The 24,116-nt window shown below is 37.2% G+C and overlaps 1 protein-coding gene across 16 annotated transcripts in view; it reads right to left on the reverse strand.

Moving 5' to 3' along the window:
* TCF12 (transcription factor 12) overlaps nucleotides 1-24,116 on the reverse strand; it is a 165,292-nt gene that overhangs the window by 56,488 nt on the left and 84,688 nt on the right. For all 16 annotated transcript variants that reach the window (XM_083851151.1, XM_083851138.1, XM_083851149.1 and 13 more), the window contains one exon: nucleotides 12,891-12,955. In XM_083851151.1, the coding sequence (XP_083707277.1) occupies nucleotides 12,891-12,955 (65 nt within the window). The remainder of the gene's footprint in view (nucleotides 1-12,890; nucleotides 12,956-24,116) is intronic.

Raw genomic sequence — 24,116 nt, forward strand, 5'->3', positions numbered from 1 at the left:
TGCAAGCCCATTAGGAAATACTTTATTAATGTAGCTATAGCCAAATTATGCACTAGTGCAATCCAAATACAACTGCATGCCTTTACGTTATTATTTTCTATCAAAAGAATAATATGGTTGAATAAAAGCATTAGACTATTCTATGTAACCAGATATGACAGGGACTTTGTGTTGGCATAAAAATTCATTCTGCTGTGGAAGTGAACTAAGAGTTGCACCTTACAAGCAAGCTTAGGTCTTGACACCTCCTCCTTCCTCTGCGCACCCCCAAAAAACTGCCAACTAGTTAGCATTTTTCCTAGCTTTTGGAATTAGTTTCCTTTTCAACAAGTTTATGCAATTAGTCCCAGTAGTCAGGCTGCCCCTATTTAAGGCGGGCAAACAACCAAACTACTTAGTTAACCCAAGTGTTTAGCTAACAACTGGGGCTTAGATACATTACTTCACTACAGTAAAATAACACAGAAGCTCTCATCTCAACCTAATCCCCCCATTTCTTGACTAGCCTGCAGAAGGCAACTAGACCAATTCTGTGAAAGAGAGACACACTATGACATGCTTGTAGACAAACTTCCTCAACATTTCCCAGAATTACGCAGAACAGGCAGCAAGTGCACTCCTTGCCTTCCTAAACACGTGAAATCCTGCACTGGCACAGCAGAAGTTTAATGTTCTGTTGCTTTTATTCAGCAAGCCATTTGGGTGAAGACTTCTGAGGAACTGAAGAACATATATAATGTATCTTACTGTTTTAAATGTCTTGTCTTTACAGATAAATCTGACAATTTGCATGGACTAATTTCAAAGAACACAGCAAAATGGAGAAGTCAAACTCTGCCAAACTTGCAAGGTCCCCCCCTAAGTTGTGCACGTGGTTACTGCGACGTCAAAGGAAAAGCTAGCACAAAAGTAAAACACTGAAATAACTGCTCTGTGAAATACTGGTACAGTACAGAGGTTTGGGCTGCAGAAAGACCATTCATCCAGGTTTCATGTTATCCAGTTTAAGCCATAAATATAATCAAGATACAAAATGTTGAATTGCACTTCACTCAACTCTGCAATCTTTGGCAACTGTAATGAATATGCACTTCAAGATAGAGCTGAACTTGGGAAAAAAACTGACATACGATGTAAATTCATTTTAAATTTAAATTCTAGAGATATGTTTGCAATTATCAGCATGTTACTAAAGAATCTCATCCTGAGAATATCATCAAATAGTAATGTGAAATACAGTGTTACCATTTTGAGAACAAAGGGACCCTGAATGAGTAATCAATAGCAACTGGCAGAAAATGAGGCATTAATTATGATCCTCTCTAGTGTTTTGTCTCAAACAAGGTTTCATTAAATATATTGTGCTAACCTGTACCTCTTCAAGCCATTACCAATAGATTTGATCAGATACATTTTTGGTCTGTTTCAGGAGTAGCAACATATCAGAATTAAGAAAAAAATTGTCTAAAGTATTATATGATAACTTAAGCATTTTTTCTTGATCAATTTGAAGGAAATCAGGGGGTTGTAAATAAAACATCTCAGGAGAGGATTCTCTAACAACGTGTCGATAATTGCAAACATATTTCTCATTTTAAAAAAATATTCAGATCTTATAATCTTAATGTAGTCTCTTGAAAATTTAATTATCACCTCCTATGCCTAAAGTATCATGCAGGTTTGAGAAGATAATGACAGTCATCCATCAACTGCATCCTGCCAGTGTAATCAGGCTAATCTAGCTCGCTGGAGTAAAAAACAGCTACCTAGGGTACTAAACACCGAAGTGATGCAACATCGTAAACAAAATAACAGACATTTAGTTTAACTGTCTTCCTAATTAACATTAACACTGAAAAATATCAAGGTATCAATACATTGCTTGTTGATATATTGCAATAATATATCAATAAAGGTTTTTCTGGATCATCAGGAGCTGCTTATTCTGTGCGTATGCCTAAGCAAAATCTGCTACCACAGCTAATTCTGTTTGTGTGCATATAGTGTTACTGAGATGGATCACAGAGACATGGAGGGAGAAGAGGATATCATTGGAAGAAGTTATATACGAATCCAACTACATTTTTTTAGGCAGTGGGAGAGGTAAAGATCGAATGTGAAGGGATGGAAACTCTGTGTGTTTCTTCGGCATCCAAATGGATTTAAAGCACCCAATTAATACAACAATGTAGAAAGAATACCTTCTTTCCCTCTTACGTGACAGTGGTTTCCCCGCACTAACACCACAGATTGGCAAGACTACAAATTCTGTCTTCCACTTGTAAAAGCAGCACCCTGCTGATGTTGGTGTCCAATCCCCGAGGTTATGCTGGCTCAGCTTGTCTTTGCTCATTCCCCGGGGCAAGGTATTTTTGCATTGCTCACTGAATTCTAGGAAGGCATTACTAAGCATTGTGATTGCAGGTCAGGCTCCCCTCCCTTTGCCTTTGAATCTCTTCGCTACATTACGAAAACAGTAATTTGAACAGCTTCCTTACTGTGATTATACAGAAGCACAAGGTTTGTGGAGAACTGCAAAATGTCAGAAAAGAAGCAGCTGAGGGTTTATTCATCTATTCTTTAATTTTATTTATTTATTTTTTGGTACCAGCCTTCTTGCCTTTTTCTATGATTACAACATACAAGCATGAGAAATCAATATTATAATAAAAGCTTGTATGCTGAATCTTATTTTACAGAAGCCAAACTAAAAAGGATACTAAAGCTCAAAGTATCCTTGCATCTGCTTCTCCCCCTGCATCTTCAGCAAAATTATTATAAAAGATTTTATACGATTAGTATAGTTCTGTATATATGGTGTGGAAGCTGTGTTATCTCCTCTCCCACACAAACAAGAGAAAAATGTCTCAGACTCCAGGAAGTCAGAAAACGTGTAAAATAGCAATGGCTCAGAAACTATCATTAATACAGCAAACAGATAACTGTTAGGACTTCACATGCAAGACCTGTATGTTTTCACATATGATCAAGCCGAAGTTAATCCCTATACCAGCCAGGGGTTACCAAATGGACAGTCAAACCCTGTGAATATTTATCTTAGGCTACAGTCCCGCCCTCTCCCCCACTCCTTAACAAATGTTGTCCTTCTCCCCCTGCTATTTAGAAACCCGTGGCATTAGGAGCACTACCATCTTGAAAAGCACTCTGCAACACATCGGAAACCCAATCCGAGATGGATGGCTTAGTTCCACAGAAGTGGAATCAAAATGGCAAATCTGTACGTCGTCTTTCCATCCGCTGACTGCCTGTCTGCTCAAGCTCCAGTCTTTGCTAGCCCATCCCAGGCAGGAAATGCTAAATCACACATTGCTTACACTATTCTTAACTCCCCTTCCCAGTTCCTTTCAGGGCCTGTGTTCATCTTGAGAGCAGTAATCTGTGCAGATAAAGAGTTTGAGATGGGACTTTCTCTCTGAAGAAAGAAAGGAAAAGTAAATGGGGACTCAAGAGGTTAGACAGAAAGAATAAATGCTGCAAGAAAATCCAAAGGGCACTCCAGCTCATTAAATCGAGGAATGGCTGGGAGAAGACAAGTGAGCTCATCTTTTCCCAATCCTGCCATTATACCATAAACACATAATTGAGAAGCACCCAACTTCAGCAGTAAGACATCTAAAGGCAAATAGCATTTGACAAAAAAAATACATATATGGACTTAACTGGATGCTTCTTTCTTCCTTATGCAGCAACATATAAAATATTATACATATTGATGTATAGGATATTAATTACCTCAAACATAATCAAACAATCAAAACTTAAAAGGAAGGAAGAAAATTTGCCAATCATAAATAGTGTGAGAAAGGCAAACAAGTAACAGTTTGTCTGCTTGAAAACATTCAAAATGATTCCTCCCCAAACTGTTCCCTTTTTATAAATAGCATCCCCCACCTATAACTGATTCCCAGCACCTGCTACCCAGTTCCTTCGAGGGGATGTCTTCCCTGATTAACTTCAGGTGGTCACCTCTAGCTCTGGAAAAAGAAATTACATTTGTGTCCAGTACATTTTTTAGGTTCTGTCTACAAGCAGGCTCCCTATCTGCTGAAAGGCAGGAAATATTTTCCCAGTAGCACAAGAAATAATTCAGTTCTAATAAATCATAATCAAGCGAAAATTAATATCACTTGATTTTACTTGAGAAGAAGTAAAATGGAGCAAAATTAAACTCACAACTGGACACCCTACCTGCCCTTAAACATATATATCCCATCTCATATCCTTTTAAGTCAGCATCAGCTAGCAGAACCCAGAGCTGCTGCTTCAGTTAACATTGCATCTGCCTTTCCTTCAGAAGCCACGTTTCTAGGAAACTGATAGTTCAGCTGTAAAAATCTGTTTGGGGGAGACACTTGATATCAAAGGGGTCAGAGAGGAGGAGATTAAAAGGAGAAAATATACAAAATAAAATCAGTTTGTCAGCTTTAAAGTTATTTTGGTGTTAAAAAAACCCACAACACTAACTTTTTTTTCCAATGCTTCCATAACTCTGTATTACTTGGATTTAAACAGACATTATGGTCTCTAAACTGTTCCTTAAACCATGTGAGGTAAGAAGAAAAGTAACTAGCACTACTACTTGTAGTCTTGTAAGGCCCCACAAATAAGAAAGATCGAGATCATCACGTACTTCTCTGCCTCTCAGCAAGATCCATCTAAAGCAGCTTCAAACACACTGCCAACAGCGAGTAGGAAGAGCTTTCTTATGGCTGTTTAATAGATATGTTGATTTAAAAAAAAAAAAAAGAGTAAAAGCATTTTGTATACATAGCTGATGCAATTTGACATCTTTCATTAGCACTAAATTCTAATTTATTTTTAATTATGAAATGGTAGCCCCTCTGCAGCACCTGTGCTTTCTCATTAGCTTAAAGTGTGTATATTTTCTTATTACAAACACTCACACCGATATGTATATTCTATATATTTTTTCAATATCTAATAAAAACAACTAGTAACTCATTCTACCAGTAGCTATTCCAAAATTTGGAAGTAAAAAAAAAAACAACAGCAAAAACAGAAGGGATCTGATACACACAACGTGCTTAACATTCTTCAGAGAGGCTTATTCATATTCTAGCATCCCTTTTCCTAGAATATTATTTTCCTTTACATTCTACTGCCTAGGTGTGTTCTAAATATGCCTTATTTTCTTATTCCTGAGACAGTTATTTAAATTCGTATTAATTTAAACCCTTCAATTTAGTTCACATATATATATATATATAAATCTTTTCAACAACACTACAGCACCATAGGAGCAGATGGTGCAGCCTCAACACAGAGTAACCATTTGATTATTTCTCTCAAGAAAGCTGAAGAGGGACGGAAGTGTTACAGACAAGCAATAAAAAAAAAAGTTTAAGGATATAAACATAGTTCCCGCAGAAAGAAATGAAGACTCCTGAAATTCTGTTAGTGTGCATGAGAAGACAGTGCTTGCATATGCAAATTTAAGACATGCATCAGGTTACCAAGAAGAAACTAAGAAGCACTCACTAGGACAATGAAGATACACCTAACCTATTTGTTCTGCACACTTGTCCATTACTTTTCGTCTTCTAACAAGATAGCCAGCGTTCAGTATTCCTTAACAAATAATGCCAAGGTGAAGCATGTCTGGTCTGGTCTGGTACAACAACCCTTGTATTAGAGTAATGAATTGTTAGAAACTTGGCAAACAAAATTCAGAAGTAATTGCAAAGAGAGACAGTCACACTGCTATTTGAGAGCTACACCTGCAGATGGAGAAAGATTTGTTTGGAGACTATCATACACATGTAAAGAACACACATTTCAAACTGTGATTTGCTACAAACACATTTTTCTTCCTTGACTCACACATTTTAAGTAACATCTCAGCCATCAGATACCACTAAAACGCTGTTCTATCCCAGTATTCACAATCACTCACTTCTTTCACTCTTGCTCATTCCAAGTTTTGTTCTTGCACAATGTGTATTTCAAATTTCATTTTTCATAAAGTTCATTTTTCCATTTTTGTCAGTAAACCTGATTTTTGACTCACATATATTCACTCTGAACTTCTAATACACACATTTTTGTCTTGTTCTTCCAGATGTTCCATGCTACCTGACACTTTACTAAAAAAGTTCAATCATCTGCATTTTACTACATACATGTCTTATAATTACGTACTTCATGAATATATTAAAAATACTTCTCAGTTTGTGCTAGTCACAATTGTATTCATTTTCTTTAAGCAGCAAGTTAGCATCTACATCCTTCTACGGATACTTGCTTTCACTCTTGCTTGCATATTCCTCACCACTTGATCAGTAACACAAATTGGCTTTTTTGCCTACACATATTAGGGAGAGCTCTTACATTCTCTCCAAACAACTTAAACGTTTCCCATCACAATAACTAGGCAGTGAGTGGCAATGCTGGAAAACTTTCAGTACACAACTTACTTTCACAGTCACAATTTACATCACACAGGCTCTCCAGTTTGTGACTTATGCACAGCTTTGCTCAATGGTACTTCTTCCCATTAACTATATTTTTTATTTTCAAATAATAGTAATACAACAGCTTACATCATCTAGGGATTTAAAATTAAATATTCACATACCAAAGGCAATCACAGGTGATGCGGAACGAACATGAGAACATCACATTCTCAGATAGTCTTTTATTCTTTAAGTTTTCTCGTTTTTATTGTGGTTGAAATTCCTGTCTACATTAATTTTGCCTTGACATTAATATTACGTTATGGAGTTGCTTAACTTTTATAACACTTCCTCCTCATGCAAGATAGCTGTTGGAATGTCCTGTGAGACACCACTTTGTGCAGCACTATAGCAATACAATGTTTGTATTACTCTTGCTTGTATTGCTCTTCAGGCATGTATTCTGCTCAAATGGCTTTCAACTCTTTAAATTTGAAAGAGGCAAATTACTTTCTATGCAAATGCAAAGTAACATATACTTGCAAACATTACTTTTGCCAAAGTGATCCGTTAAATTGTCCAAAAATAGGTGTTAAAGGCATTTTTTGGTTTATTTCAAGGTTCTTGTACTGCATTTGGTAAGAACCATCATAACTGTGGTGGTTTTTTTTTTGGTACAAAACTAAAACTACCTTTTTGGTGTGTGAAGGATGTTAAATACCATAAACTTCCAATCACGAAAAACTATATTTGTTCTTTAATACATTGCTAAAACTTGCAGACAAGATGCAAACCTCTTAAAGTCTCATTCAATTGTGAAGACAGTTATTCTTAAATGAACACAGAAAGGTCATGAACTTTTGTAAAAACAAAACAACCCCAAAACCGCCAACAGTATGAATTGCCATTGCTCAGCCCTATACTATATTAAATTCTGTAATGCTTTACAGCACAAGTGAGTCAGGCATATATCAATTTAGCTCTGAGTAGTATCCAGATGACGAGAATGTTTCTATGTTGAATCATAGCAAAGGTGAAAGATGGATAAGTTTGTTTCAAGTCAACTTGCAATGATACAATAAGCTAACTTCTTCTCCAAGGTACTACTCAAGTAACAGCATATATTTAATTCAATTTATGAAACACGAAACATGCTCTAAAGATGCACAAAGGCTACTATACCTCTCGATGTTCTATCAAAGCATATATTTTGCTCCTGATATACAAGAAAGTGGGAAATCCTGAAAAGCAGTCTGAAATAGTCGTATTATGTTTACTTGAAATATATTCCCATAAGGAACACTAAATATGGTGATAATGTGCATAAAAAGTTACTGTCATCCTGCAAAATTCAGGCTAATTTAATAATGCTTGATGTGCCTTACATCATGTTCCAATGATGCAATAATACGCTGCTAAATGAGTCACCTCGCATTAGCTTCACAGAAATAGCAGAGCTGATGGCTACTGAAGGGAAAATGGTGTAGCAGTATTACTGGAAACATTGATGGATCATCTTTCTACTTTTTTTTTTTATTCATGCAAAAACAAAGATTCTAAAGCAGCCATATTTATTACCAATAGACATAAAACTTATAATAATAGTAACAGCCAGAAATGAGTTAAAAAGCTACCCGCTACTATTGAATTAAATACATATATAACATACACTGTAACATAAATACTTAATATACTCTTCACATAGTACTCTATATTTCACATTGCATGAAATATGTGGTGGTGTATGTGTATTTCATACGCTATAGAGCGGTACACATTTCATGCAGTATTATGTATATAATTTTACATATATTAAGTGAAATGTATTTAAGACAAATATAATCCACAACTCCTTCCAGCAGTCACGTAATTTACAGGTTTATTGTAAATTAAGTTTTCTAAATGAGTTTTATAACACTTAAAGTGTCCTACCATCACATAAAATATACACACTAGTGTAAATCTGTCTGTGAAAAAGATACACTTCAAACAAAAACAGGTGAATGCTGCCTCTTGGGCTCCTAACATCTACCATATTTAGCATTCAATTTTCTCTCGCGCTGGATACTATGCGGACTTGAAATTACCATGAAGGGATTGAAAATGTGTTATTTCCGCATGTCCAAAAATCTATAATGTCTACTTTTTATGCATGATTTTTTAGAATTAAAATAGAGCATTAAGGGGAAGTCACAAACAATTTACTATCTTCAGCCTAGTGATGCCCATCTCCTTACACCTCCTCTACAGTCAGTGGTGAGAGACAGACCCATAAGGCACAGAAGACCAGCCACTGCTGGGTTAAAGGAGTCTGTCTGCCAATTTGGCTGGGAACTTCGAGACATCAGGCTCATGAGGACAGTTTGTTACTGTAGTCTTCACAAAAGCTATCAGAGAAGTTAGTCTAACAGTTATACAAGTATTCCACATTTATATCATTTTCATTTAAAATATTACGCAGATTCTTGGCATCCTTACAGATCAGAGCTGTCAAAGCAAAGTGCAATGACAGCTGGATAACTTTTGGATAATACTGTAAACAGAGTCGTGTTCAAGATCTAAAGTCTAATCTCATTCCTTTTACATAAGCTACAGTGTTCAGTATTATAATTACATAGCAAAGAAAACCCTCTTTATAAAAGAAGCTTTCTGAAAAGTTAATCTATAACCAGTTTAACATTTGTTAAAGGATGCCATGCCCCTCGCAAATCTTCAATTATACAGCCAGCAGAAATGGTGGAATTACACGCAAAAACCACTAACAAGCCTCCAGCCTCCAATTCAGACACAAATATAGATGTTGCGTCAAGTCACAGAGCACACATTTCATTCTGGTAGCAAAACATGGCCTTTCTATTTCTTCTAAAAGCTGTCAATTCTTGGTGCAAGTACAAATTTTTAACCTTCATGTAAACAATGTCTGTGTAAGCCTTAATTCATCATGTTACCCATCCGTTTAACGTGCACATACTCTATGAATCATTAGAAGGAAACCAAACAAAAGTAGTACTAGTTGTAAAGGTGCAGGATGTAGGGATGACCTGGCAGAAGGAGAGAGTATGCAGTAAGGTACAAATGAAGCCAAACCAGAAAGAGGATTCAGAAACTGACAGCAAAGCCCCAGACAAGCACAAGTTTTAATGTAACACAGACATACACCATTAACCATGAAAAACACTAAATCGCATAAACATAGCTTAAGACAAATAAAACTCCTTATTCTACAGTGTCATTTGCATGAATGGGTCCAGTGTAAAATGCTATCCAGGGATGTTTCTTTTTCACTTGTTTAAAACACCTGATGGAAACATATTTTGCAAGTACATATTTCCTGTCTGATAAAATATTTTTCAGTTAGCCATATTCACATCCTCGCTACTGTTATAACAGTAGCACCACTATTTGGCAGTAGAAGTTCTATGAAAACAATTTCTATATATTTGATTTCACACTAAAACTTCTGGAAGTGCCTAAGTTGCTTAGATTTCTAAGCTACACTGAAAACTGATCAAACTCAAGCTCCTACCACCAAAATATTGAAAAACCAATCAACTTTCTTGTTGAGATTATGCATACATACATACAAAAAAACAGAAATCCCACCAGTTCCTAGTTAGCAAATGAGTTCAAGCAGCCAAATATGACCGGTAAGATCAAATTAAACTAATTTTAAATTGAATTAAAATTTAATTGAAAGTTAATTCCACCTACATTTCCATGATCCTAAATATAAAACCAAGTGACATTTACCTACAATAATATTTTCCCATATACTAAGAATGTTTAAGAACAAACTGCAGGAGCAGAAATAGTAGGGAGCATATCAAAGTACTAAACAGAAATAAAAGTGATGTTAACAGAAACAAATACATGCAAGATTTTGACTTTGAAATAACTACATGTAAAAAATATATTAAATGGTGCTAGATATAAGCAACTAGGAGATATAAAAGCACTTTCCTCAGTGAGAAACTAAACAACAGAAATTATGCTCATTACCACAAATCAAAAGAGAATTTTATGCAAAATTAACATAAACCTGCTTTGCAATACAGAACATGAACTTAATGAAGGAGTAATGTGGAAATGAGCTTGCTTCCAAACTAATGTCAAGTTTAAAATATTACATTTAAGAATAGTACACATGGAGTTATTTGAACAACGCTAATAACATTAATACAGTATTTCACTGTCTAGATTGGCAATAATGTAATGTCCCTAACTCATACTGAAAGAACTACACCGCTTTTTGTGACTTCTTGATACTGAAAGCTCACCTGTACAGTTGCAAAGGGGTCTTGGTTTGTCAGAGCTACAAAGGCTGTGAAGATAATTCCTTAATAGGGGAAGCTATGTCGGGACCTGCATTACCACATGGTGCTGCCCATTCACACTTCCCAAACTATCAGTGGACAGACTTGAAAACAAAATGGCAAAGTCAAATCCTGTTTCATCTTCCAGAAGAATGTTGTTATTGAAAATATCAGTTGATGACTTAGAGTCAGAAGAAAGTTTCCTTAATTTAAAAACCATATCAAAACCACAAAGTGTTATTACATTGGATAGCTTAATTGTTAAAAATTGAAAGCCCCACAGTTTTCCTTAAAAGATGCACACCGGCTCTGGTAGGAGTAACACAGCTCCTTAGTGAACTATATTCAGTGATTGTGGTTTTTGAGAAACAAAAAGATGAAAAACTAAGCCATCCAGTCATTTCAGTCAGAAAGACATGGTCTATACTAGCAGCAAAAACGTGAATTGCATATTGGAAAGCCACTTCTTGCTAAGGAAAGAGTGGTTGCCTGGAAGACAAGGGGAAGAGTTGGAAGCAACACACAAGAAACCACGAATCAGAAGGAGCACTGATCCCTGGTGGACAGTGTGTAAGCTCTATCCCTCCAGAACATTCTGTTCTTATTCCTACTCCAAGCCCATGACAAACTTCCTCTTGTCTCTTCATAAAGTGCTGGAAAACAACCAGACAAGGGTCTAACTTGTCAAGGCAGAACTGACTGTAATCCTCCACTACGTCAAAATAATTTAGGAAGAACATATTATCTGCATAATTTTATTGCCAACAGCGCCCAGATCAGTTGAATTCATGACAACAGTGGAGTCTAAAATACACTTATATTCTTCCTTTTCTTGGTAGTCTGGGACAATGAGCCTGGTAGATGTGCCTAAGCTCAACTATTTCGTACTTCAAAGTCTAATGATGCAGAGAAATCTGTTCAGGTGAAATTTAAAACCAAACCAAACCACCACCAACAACAACCCAAAAAAAAAAGAAGGCAAGGCAGAGATTTTCAAACTACTAATTCTGAACACCAACTTCTGGATGCACTCCCCAAGATGCTTGAAAATAATTCTCAGTCGTGACATCTTCCTCATGATTCCCACAGTTCAAGCACAAAATCTGCTCTCTCACTGCATTGCAGCAAGTATCCTGCTCGGAAGCAGACAGCAGAGGAAATAGCATGGTTTTCTGACTCTCCTCTTGTCTGCTCCCCACAGGTCCGTGTAACTGAAATAGGAACTCTTTCTATTACTCTTTGGATATGGATATGGAAACCGAAGTGTATATGAAAGTGTCTAGTCTCTACTGTATCAGTAGATTTATCATTCACAGGTGAGAAATATCTTTTTATTCAGAAAAATAATTGGTAGTAGTAATACAAACTGAAATTAAAATGAAACATGAACAATTATTCAAAAATAGTCAACTTAATGACATTCCCCCCCCTTGAGATAGGTAAAGAAATAAAAGCAAAAAAAATTAAAAAAAAAACCACAGTAAGTCTCTCTTATGCAACTGATTTGTTGTCCCTCCTGGCAAAATGGTAGTCTTTGCAGCTTACTCCTCTGTGTCCAAAGAGAGCTTACAGATGAGCCTCTGTCAGAGAGACCACCAAAAAAGATAGGCTCCTGTTAGACATTTCCATCAGACAACACATTTGGAAGCATCTCCTGAACTCCTCAGATTTATGAATGCATTTATATTAAAATAAGTCTAATTCTTATATCTATCCTATAAACAATTCCTTGTTTCAACAAGAAAGACTTGTTGAATTAATGTCATTAGTACATCACTGACTTGATCATGACAAGACACAGTGCCAATTCTTCTCTTTGAGATGAATTATCTCTACCATCACCATGTTCTGACACTATGGTGTTAAGAATCAGGAGAGCAACAGCTGTTAAAAACACTGTCACTTTCAAAAATCTCTCATTGAAAAAAAAAAAGGATTTCACTCTCATGGATACAGAAATAGTTCTACTTTCACACAGCAAGACAATCTCCTATAGGTGGATGCATATATGTACAAGATAATTTGACAACACAGAACCCAGAAAATTCATTCTGCAACTCATGGAACATGTTCTTGCTTATGTCTGGTAATCTGAATTTTAATTGAAATGATTCCATTTGCTTTCAATCATCACCATACTTACTTGACAGCCTGGTAACCCCGTATCTCTACCATACAGTGGAAATGGACCTCTATCTGAGGCTTTTCCTATAAAAGAAAGACATTTGAAATTAGAATCCTTTTAAAGTTGGTTATGCATACATATATGCAATTCAGTATAAATGTATATTCTAGAAAATCTGCTAGCATCATAGTAATTTTACAAAAATTAAGTTACATGAATACGAGTAGGCTTCTAGATCTGTGCTTATCACAAACAGCACTACTGTAGTAGACTACATACCGGATTCCATTTCTGACATAGCCAATCAGTAAGAACGAACTACCGCCATCTTTCTGTTGTTAAGATACCCCATCACTGTGTTGAAATAATAAGGGCAAAGGCTCAATACAACTTTACTTCCAATATCAATGAGCAAAGGTTGAAACACTTGTAGACATTTCTCCTTCCTCCATGAAACTAACACATAGCCAGTATCATCTTAGGCGATTAATATCCTAAGCAATAAAATTTAAAAAAATACATAGCCACAAGAAAAAGGAACAAAACCAAATTCAGAATGAAAATCATGTTAAACTTAAACCATGGTTGAATCATTGAGCTCTCAATACTCATACCCCTTAAATCCTCAAAAATCTCATCATATGTAAATGAAATTCGTAGCTGCACTCAGATGTTGCTAGATTATAAAACATTAGTAATATGTTTGCCAGTTTCGAAAAACTACTTAGTGCTGTATTTGTTGGTTCGGCCACCAGACTGAAATGTCTGTATATTAAACTACAGTGTGAAAGTTCTCCAGTAGAGCTCAGAAGTTTATCAATCTTCACTTTTTTTTTTTTAAACTCTCCACTCAATCATGTTAGGAAATCAGGCAGTCATCAAATATGCATGTAATAGAAAATACCAACTGCATATAACACCCTCAATTATGACACTGAACCTAAGAACCATCCCCCCCCCAGAGTCTTACCCAAAGGTAAGCATTAATAAACCATGCTACCTATCTACTCAAAACTGTAAAATATTTGAAAGATTTGAAAATGAATGCCACCTTAGCCAATGAGGAATTCCCTTTTCCTGGATATGTATGGCTATGTATGCTGCCCAGTCCTCCTAAGAAGAGCAAGCAGCCTTTCTTATACACGTCCACTGAAGTGATAAATAGCTCTGTCCTACTGCATTTGCACTTCTAGAACAGGGCCTCATTTTCTTTTCCCGATTTTCTACCTTACTGCCAAAAATTCCCATCATTTCGTAAGTGGGAATGCTAAAGTTTACTGTTTACTTAAAAATGTTTACTGTTCACTTAAAAAGTACAGCCTGGGTAAGTAGAGAGTTACAGTGAATTTGGCACTCTTAGAGCAACATCTCTGCAAAACTCTGATCTTGCTAACTACAGGTAGCCCGGTCAACAATAGCTTGCTCAAAAAAAACGGCAATACTGCTGTAACAAAGGGAAGAAAAAAGTGAACATTTTTCTGCTGAAGCGATTTGCCTCTAACAACTACCGGGCACTAAGCAAATAAAATACCTAGCATGCAAAATTATGAGTAGCATGAATCATGCTGTTCATATTAACCAAACTCAGCATTTTCTTTCCAGAAAATGAGAAGCTTGTATCACATGATAAACAACTTCAACTGAAGCATGCAGTATTCCAGGCAGGTTTTAAAGCAAGTGTTTGTACAAGAGTCAATTACAGAGATTAGAAAAAAATGATTTAAATTATCATTTGTGTAACAAGCCAGGAATTGCTAGGTAAGAACACACAAAATCATGTTATTTAAATTTTACCACTTCAAAAGTTTGGTAGTTCCATTATAAAGAAAGAAGCTGACTGTAATATCCCTATCTACGATCAATTTGTTTCTAAGAAATAATCCAGAGATGTCAAGGCTCCCAGATGCTGTGCTGCCTGAATATTTATCAAGAATTACTGCTAGAGCAAGTTAACATTTAACCTGTGCTCCAACAGCTAACCTTTTCAATTATTAGTTTGGAAAGCAACCTAGGATCAAGTACAAGACTGCATCCCAAACACATGCCCAGTACAAGCACTCAGGTACGACTCCAGCCTGCAGAAGTTCTGTGCCATCATTGCAGAAGCAAAATCTATGCCCTTCTTACAAAGCAGCATCGCTTCACTTGTCGTCAGGTTACATACACGTGGGCTCTATATGCCAGAGTTTTGCTTTCCATCCAGATTTGAATGATACAGACACTGTTCAGTTGTCTGTATATATAACCAACTCAAAATAATTGAGTTGGTTATATATACAAAACTTAATCCACCCAGGTCAGCTCACAAGGCATTTGACTCTTTCAGTAACTTGGTGTCAGTTTGCCTTTTTATTTTCTTCTAGTAAATTTCTTGCTTTTTCAACAACCCGAACTTCCATGATCTAATTGCTACCTAACAGGCTTACAGACCAGGAACTACAGATTTAAAAGAAACTAAACCAAGAAAATCCCACTAAGTATTATAACCACACGTATCTCCTAACGTCATCAACTTAAAACCGTGACACATTCGGTACCAATTCCAACATTAATAGGCATTTAGTAAATAATGGTTTTCCTCCTGCAATTGCTTGTTTAAATATGCTATGCTCACAACTTCATACAGCTTTTGAATACTGCACAAGGTACTGCAGTCCATCATAAATCTATCTGTGTAACAGCTGTGCAGCCTAAATACTCTTAACACCGAATGAACTGAAACAGCAAGATGCAAAGTGACAGTCAACTGCAGACAGCACTACATTAACTCAGCTGAGGGCTGCTCCAAGTGAATGTGCTATAAATGCCTGCCAGTAGTAAAACGGCATTCACCCACTGTTTCTAGATAATGCTTGGTTTACGAGAGGATGACAGAACATAACTCTGCAAAAAATTACTTACATTCCCACAGAATTAACCCTTTAGAGGCTACAGATCTGTGTATTTCACAAGAACGTATTTGCTCAGCAGCACGTAAAGTGCCAACGTTTTCTAAATGAAGCAACGTCTGTCATCCAGTATGAAATGAATGCCACAGTGACCACAGCTGGCAGCTGCTCCATTTGTCAGGCAAGAAGCATGTCTACCCACCTTGTACAGAGAATAAGTTTTCGGTGATTTTTGAAACACATTTTAAATCACGCTTCCTAATCATTTCATCACTGATAACACTTCACTGGTCACAGCAGACAGCCTGCCCCAAAGCCACTTTCTAACAGAACGTTCTCAATACCTCGGAGAATCCCCCCCTATCTGGAACACTGTTTTTGTTTCTGCACTGAAGTATTTCGTACAAACACATGCCTGCACATCTCAAGTCTATGTCGACAACAGCTTCCTGGTTGCAAGGATAAAGAAAAGGACAGCTTTTGAAACACCCAAAAGAATTTCATCGTTATCATTCACTACCTTGAATTTTAAAAGATTCTGACATGGCCAAAATGTTACCAAATTGGCGTTGGTAGATTCAGAGACAAATCCATTTTTACAGTTTTCCCCCACCTCCCTGCCCAGTAACTGAGTGTCTTTGTTACCCACAGAATTAACACATTCAAATCATTTTTTGTATTCAGATCCACAACAAGCAAGAAATTGCAGGAACTATACTGGCAGGTGCATATGGATGATGTAAGAAAAATGTTCAACACAATATTTAAATACAGTTTCCACACTTAATATTATTCCCAACTCCTCACAAAATGGAAATAAAGTATGAAAAATATATATAATACCATCCTTGCTGCTTACAGAACAGATACAGTTTTTAAATTTTACTTTTATTTTTTTTAGTGTTAAATAAGATTCTGACTCATGAATTATTTCAGTAAGGTGAAAAAATTTAAATTGGATTTTAAAAAAAAACACAAAACCAGCCCCACTCCTAAAGTTTTGTTTCCTGCCTTCTTCTTAGAGGTAAGAATGACACTTGCAGCCAAAAATTACTACTACATATCTAGACATTTCCCCCAGCAGAGGGGGAATCATTTCTTCATTTTCCACAGGCCTCCTCATTCTTAGAGGATTTCACACTTCTAATATCTATATTCCATCTTCAATCTCTTTCCTAATATTTTAGAAGTACACATTACATATACATACACAAAGATTACAGGTTTTTTTTTCTCCTTACAATGCTTGTGACCAAAGCTCACAGAAACGAAACAGATGTAAAGCAACACAATTTGAAGACAGTGCTTGCAACAAATGACCTCCTATTCTCGTCACAACAATTTGTTCAAGTATTATTGGCTCACATGTGCCAAGCACACTGCTGGCGACACTGAAGATGTTTAACAAGCCAGTGCCAACAAGTGCAGCTGCTGGACTTGCAGCACCCTCCTCCTGTTCATCCCAAGCCAAATTACTCACTTGGCTATGAACAATGAAGCAGCAACACAGAAAAATGCCAAGTGCTAGTGAGATTAGTGATAAACTACAGGATCCCTGCAGAGGTCAGTGATTAGCAAGTCCCCGCTTGTAATCACTTTCCTAACCCAGCCTTTATCTCATCACACGCTCCATCTTAACTCAGTCTTCTTGTGACTGGAAGCAACTTCCCAATCAATAATCCCTGAAACTCTTGGCAAACATATCCACACTGTCTTACCTCTTATTAAAGTAAACCTACAAAACATCAATTGCCTGAAAAATTTCAAACTTTGTATTGGGAGTTAAGATTAATAAGCCTTTCATACGTAACAAAATCACTTCACTGGAAAATCTCATAATAAAGTAACAGATTAGAGGAAAAGTACAAACATTTTTAAGCAGGAACGCCATGCCAAAGTGATGATTAGCATTGCAGTCTATACAGGTAATCTATAAGACTGGTGGTCTACGTGTTTTAGAACACTGGATAAGCAAATTGCATGCTTATCAGACTGTAACTAGGGAAAAAATGTGTTTTAGATTTTTTTCCCCTTTTTCTCCTTACTGTAACATCTTCTGAAACCAAGTTTCCCAGAAGGGAGGTGATAGGGTTAAGCAAAGCTTGTTTTTAATACTACAGATTTGCCCCTTACTTCTTTCTTTGCTCGAAATTTTGAAGGACCATGATCCTACAGAACAACTGTCATACTTCACAAGAAGTGAAAGATTATGATTTGCAATGAGATTTATTAAATTTACATGCCCAGCCTCAGATCCGCCAGAAGTTTCCTGTGATTCTCCATGGCATACATTTTCTTTTGTAAGACAGCTTTATACTTGTATTATGCAGTTCTATTACTATCTTGTCTTATTTGGAGCAAATATTTTTATACCTTCCATGATGCAAAGTATGGAGAATCTGAAGCTGGAGTTACCTGGAGTCGACTTCCCATTATAACAGCTGTAATTCAGGAACAACGCTTTAGATAGCAAAAACTAAATTACTGCTTTCATAGACATTTGGAAAGGACCATCTGGGAAAAAAAAGCATTTTTTTCATTGTGCTTTCCAAGGCTTAGGAAAGTTTAGAAGTTTTTATACTTACAATTGTGAGGGCAGTTGCAGATGTCTTTCACTGTAAGAACTGTACTGATGGAACTGACCAGGCAATAAGTCTGGGTACTTGAGACATTAAGCACAGAAACCAAGGGATTTCTCACAACTTCTTTAATGCAATAATTTAAAAAGAAATAATGTCAGTGTGTGAAGTGGCATTAAAGAACCTGCTGCACAAAGACATGCCTTTGACACTTTCATCCCATTGATTTGTAAGTCCTTCGAAGAAAAGATGGAATATTTTGTCAGTTTGAAAAGCACTGCACAGATCTTATGCTACAAAACCAATTTATTAACGCTCATATGTACTTCAAATACACAAGAGCTAAAGGCGGACTAAATCACACGTGGTATTTGGACTGACCCTGTGAACTAGTAATTCATATGCCCGTGTCAAACTGAGAATGTTTGTCCCATCAGTGGCTGATGTATGAAGGCTCCTTCCTCAGCACTACTCCTACCCCCCCACTCACAAGGCTGACACTGTGCTAAATAACAAATCAAATCTTTGCAATGCTGTAAGGGACTGAAGTCTGGCAAGAAGATACACAAGAGTAACAGAAAACAAGGAGGAAAAGAGGGAGTATAAACTTCTTAAAAGAAGAAAGAGCTTTCTTCTTCTCCCCTGAGTGAGCATGTGTGCTATCTGTGAACCAAATAATTCTTGAATAGCTGTTCAACATACCTACTTTCAATTCTCCACGACTAGACCTACCCTAAGCCTTATCTTAAATAATGTTACCGCTCTATTAACCTGTAAATATGCTATTCATAGACATATCATCCACTGGGAGAAACACACTAACGATTACTACTCTAAAATTTTACTCAAAATGAAGGAAATCAGGAACGTATGATACCCAGAAGACCATAACCAAATGGTGTATGCGTGTGAATACACATACGTTCCACAGAAGTGACAGGAAGGTGTTTTGTACCCACCTCATCTGCCACCCCATGTATTCTAGAATATCCAAACATCTGCATGCTGTCTACTGAAGTATTTCTCCCTTTGCCATCTTCCTCATCTCATTCCTAAGGAATTGATTTAAAGTTTTCAGGCACCTAACAAAGTTACCACCTACAGCTAACTTGAAAAGCATTCCCTTCTCTGCTGGTATGGAATTTGTCCCAGATCTAAGGACAAAGCTTACTCAGCTTCCATCAGTGACTTTGAACATCAGGCAGGTTCTTAAGTCTAAAGTGAAAAGGACTTAAAAAACATTTTTTTTTTTAAATTGGAAATTAACAGAGAACCCACACTTCACAACAGAATGCTACACCTGTTTTTGATTAAAAGATTTTGGTGACACTACATGCTACGAATTGCTAAATTTCCTTTTTTTTTTTTAACGTAAGAGTTACTCCTGGAGGTATCTACAGCTCCTCTCACATCCAAGATCTATTCATTCTCATTAAACTTGACAAATTGGCTTTGTCAACAAAGAGTCTTTCTCTCCCCCTATTCTCTCTCCATAAACACATGCACAAATACTGCAAGCATTTATAACTGTCTTCCATATGACAAGGGGCAAACACATACAGTAGCATACTGTTGTACAAAAGGTTTGAAAGTACTTATTTGGATGACTTGCTCAACTTATCGATGCTTCACCCATCACAAGCAATAAATCCAATCCAAGCACAGAGATTGAGGTTTATAAATTGGGTATTCCTAGATCGTGGTCTCCAGATTAACAGTAGCTGCTGGATTGTAAAACAAAACACACACACACAAAAACACACAACAAAGAAGAGCAGAAAAACAACAACAAACAAAGCACCCATGCTAAAATAGCATGCAGTTTTCTTAAGAAATCCAACTCTTCCCCCAGTACTACTATTTCACAAGAACAAGTTCTTCAGGCACCACAAAGCAAATTATCTGTTAAAACAGGAGGAGCAAAGACTGTTTGAAATCGTATCAAACAGTTGAAGGAAAACATGTGCTCACTGTTTATTTTGGGAGATGAGACAAGTAGCATTCTTGATAGAGAAAGAAAAAAACATTTCCATAAGATATCATAACAGTCGTGGGAATGTGACTGAAGAAATGTTAACAATAATATCCCAGATCCAGACATAGTCAAGGTGAAAGCAAGTCCCATATTTAAAAACACCAAGGAACATGGTGTGCTGCTCAAACTACTAAAGAATAAAACTTCATATGTAGCAGATTTTTGTAAAGTACCTGACTTGATACACTAAAATATTTTTACCAAAAAAAATAAAAAAGAATGACTCAATAAAGACATTATTCTTTTAAAATAATAATACATTAAGGGATTAACAGTCAGGCACCAGACAAGGCTTTAGAATACAATTGTGAACAGAGAATCATCACTAAATATTTCTCAGTGACTTAAGCATGACTCAAAACTTGTCCTCATATTTAGTGGTGATGTTTCGGGGCTATGTGTCAGGGTGTGTGTACATTGTTGGGTTTTTTTTGGTTTGTTTGTTTTGTTTATCTTGATGATTTAAATGAGTTCCTGTAAATTCGGAGGTGGTTGGCAGATTAAAACAACCGAAGACTGATACAGTGTTCTGAACTGCATTTTAGGAAGCAAGGTGCCTTTCCATTCAGCCAAGTGCAAAAAGACACCCACAGGACAGAGCCATGGGCCTACAGCCTCCTGTTTTCTTGCTAGATGTACCTTGGGGAGGAGGGTGCCTGCATGCAGGCATGTTGCAAGTTGCCATGTTCCAGCATTTCCCTAACCCTTCCTGTTGTCAAACCTCAGAAGCCTTCAACAAGCATACTAGCTTTCACAAATCCCACGGGGAATCTGCCCAGGCATTGAACAGGAAAGCTCAAATGGTTAACTTGGGGTTAGGAACATGTGGTAATGGTATCTTTAAGCAGGACTTGCTTCACCTGCAGAAGAAATGGTATCAGAGACACCTGATGGCAACAGCCTCCGTACCTAACCAGGAGCTAACAAGACAGGCAGACAGCTCCTTCACTGAGGTACAGTGGTGGGAGATCAAGAAAACCCACATAAACGAAAGCAAGGAGCAGTGCAGACTTGCTATAAACTCAGAGGTGCTGTGCATACTCCACCCTTACAGGATTTCAAGGCATGACTGAAAAAAGTCCTGAGGAACCTGATCTGACCTCAAACTTGACCGTGCTTTAGGCAGGACAAGGATCTGGAGCCCTGCTGAGACCCCTTTCAATCTGAATGATTCTGTGATTTTATGATTGCTGTGATCACCTTCTCTTAAAACAATAAAAAGCAAAGAAGTCAGCAAGAAGGATTTCCACTGGCTTCACCAGACATTGAAATGGGCCTTGCAATGACGTTTCCGTTTTGTAAGTGATCTCATCCACTCTGGAACCCTTGATTCTGAAATCCTGCAACAGGCAAATCCTTCCAATTTCCTTTCACTCAAGTCAAATTTCTTCTGCTCCTCCAATTCCTTTTCTCAGCTCCCCCCCCCCCCCCCCAGACAATGACTTTATACTTCTGTTCCTGTATTATTTTGTCTTTACCTCAAATCCCGTACTTAATTTTTCCTCAACAATACAACGTAAGAAAACCAAGCGAATTTTAAGATTTCCAATTGAACTGAATTAATCCCCTTACTTCATTACACCGTATAACTTACTCATACTGACTCTGCAAACGCAGTCGTGGATTAAACCAGACTTGTGTATTAAACCATACCAACTTGCAGCTCCATGTTCCTTTTCTGCCCTGAGAGTTCTCGAATATCTGTTCTCTGCAGCAAGTTTGGTCATTTTTGCTATGCTGTGTGGAACAGCAAATGACACTGAATAATGACCTGAACTATTCTGCTCAGAGCAAGCCATCTGAAAAAGAAAGGCGACAGGACTACAACTGTTACTGATATATGTAGGCCTCTCCATTTTTAGATTAAAAATTGCACAGTAAAACAGACTGAGAGGCATTCCATGCTATAACTATATTTTAAAACTCTCACTACTTCTACATTAATTTAATTCACACGTGTATTCTAATACAAAACCAAAGTAGCACTGAGGTCATTTAAATTGTTGCACTTTTACATTTAAGGTTATATTCACAAAATCTATTTTAAGAACTGCTTTGGAAGCAACTGATGTTTTATGCAGCGAACTGCTATTTTCCCAGATGAATAGAATATCCATTCTTTGGCTCACAGTTTCCATGACACTAAAAACAAAACACTCATCGGCACCAACTTTGTGTTTGACGGTAAATGCAGCTGCAGCTCGCAACGGCTCACAGTGTACCTCAACCCGCCTCTAGTGAACAGAGGCACCGTATTTCCCCAACGCAATTTCATTGTTTTACAGACAAGGCCTTTCTTGCCAAACTCAAACATTTCAAACCCTGCTGGTGTTCTGTCTCGAAATGAGGAGTTATTCAGTTCTGTGAGTAGTGATACTAATGTGAAGTTTTCCAAATTACTGAACAAAGTATATAACCAGAAACAAAAACTTGGGTAACAGGCACTGTTGCCCCTAAAGTAATGAAGGAATTTTTAGCCTAAGAATGACAAAATTCCCACTATTGCAATTCAAACTCACTTGCTTCAAGTGAAATGTTGAATAAAAATATTGAGGGGACCATTCTAAATCTGGTAAATGGAACAAGTCACCTGGCAGTTCAGCAACTGGGAAGAGAACTCAGCCCTCAGTCCTGCTGCTTGCCCCTACAGGAGCTCTGAAGTGCACACACATCTTCAGAATGAAGGATACCATGAGGAGACAGTCTGCTTCTTTGGAGAAGACTCCTATTAACTAAAAATCTAATCCTACCCCACATCATACAGCTCTTCATCTGCTGTAGATTTAGCTTAAGTACATTGTGACTCATCTTTTCACACCATGTAGCACAAACCTTGACTCAATCACAGTTGTTTGATTCTAAAAACCATGTTGAAAACAGGAGCTAAACAATTCTCCATATTTATTACAAGTATTTTTAGGCACCAATTCAGTAAAGCAATTAAGCACTTACGTACTTACAAATATATGAATGAACTAAATTCAGCAGGGACAGCTCATATAATTTAAACTATCCACTTCTGAGACTATTGGTGGACCGCTGATTGATTAGAGAGAAATATGGCAGGAAAATAGGATGTGTCATCTCATTAAGTCAAGGTACTTCTAAAAAAATTCAATGTAACATATCGATAATAACCATTTTACAACTTAAGGGAAGTGCTATTTTATTTAAGACAGAAACTAATGGCTTTAAAAACTTACAGACCAAAATCCATTTCCGTTTTTGCCATAAAACTCAGTAATAATGTACCCTCCTCAAGCAAGGAAACAGAGTCCTGGTCACACCATGGCGGCATGTGTATTCAAAGACAAGAAAGGGGACAAAATTTCCACCTGTAATATTGAAATATGGTGAAGAGAACTTTCCAAAGAAAGGAGTGGGTATGGGGGCATCCTCAGCCCATGCAGTGCTACGCCTGCCTCCCAGACTGCCATCCCCATATGGGGCAGGAGCACATCACAGGCACTACAAGAGACGCAGGGTCCCAGGGAATGCATCGCCATCGTTACATAAATAAACCAATGGGAGCTGTAAGCTAGAGGCATTTCCTCCTCTAAAGAGGAAAAGACTCCCCCCCAACCCACCCCAACCATGTTCTGCAAAAATACATAACAATAGTGAGAGCTATTAAATGACAGACAGACTGTAGCAATACTCATTAATGAATTGTATCAGCAAACCAAAAAAAGAAAGCCCCAGCGCTCTTTACACCCAAACCTCCGACTGCAGCTTGAGGCTC

This window comes from Anser anser (genome assembly GCF_964211835.1).
Source record: "Anser anser genome assembly, chromosome: 10".
NCBI classification, from domain to species: domain Eukaryota; kingdom Metazoa; phylum Chordata; class Aves; order Anseriformes; family Anatidae; genus Anser; species Anser anser.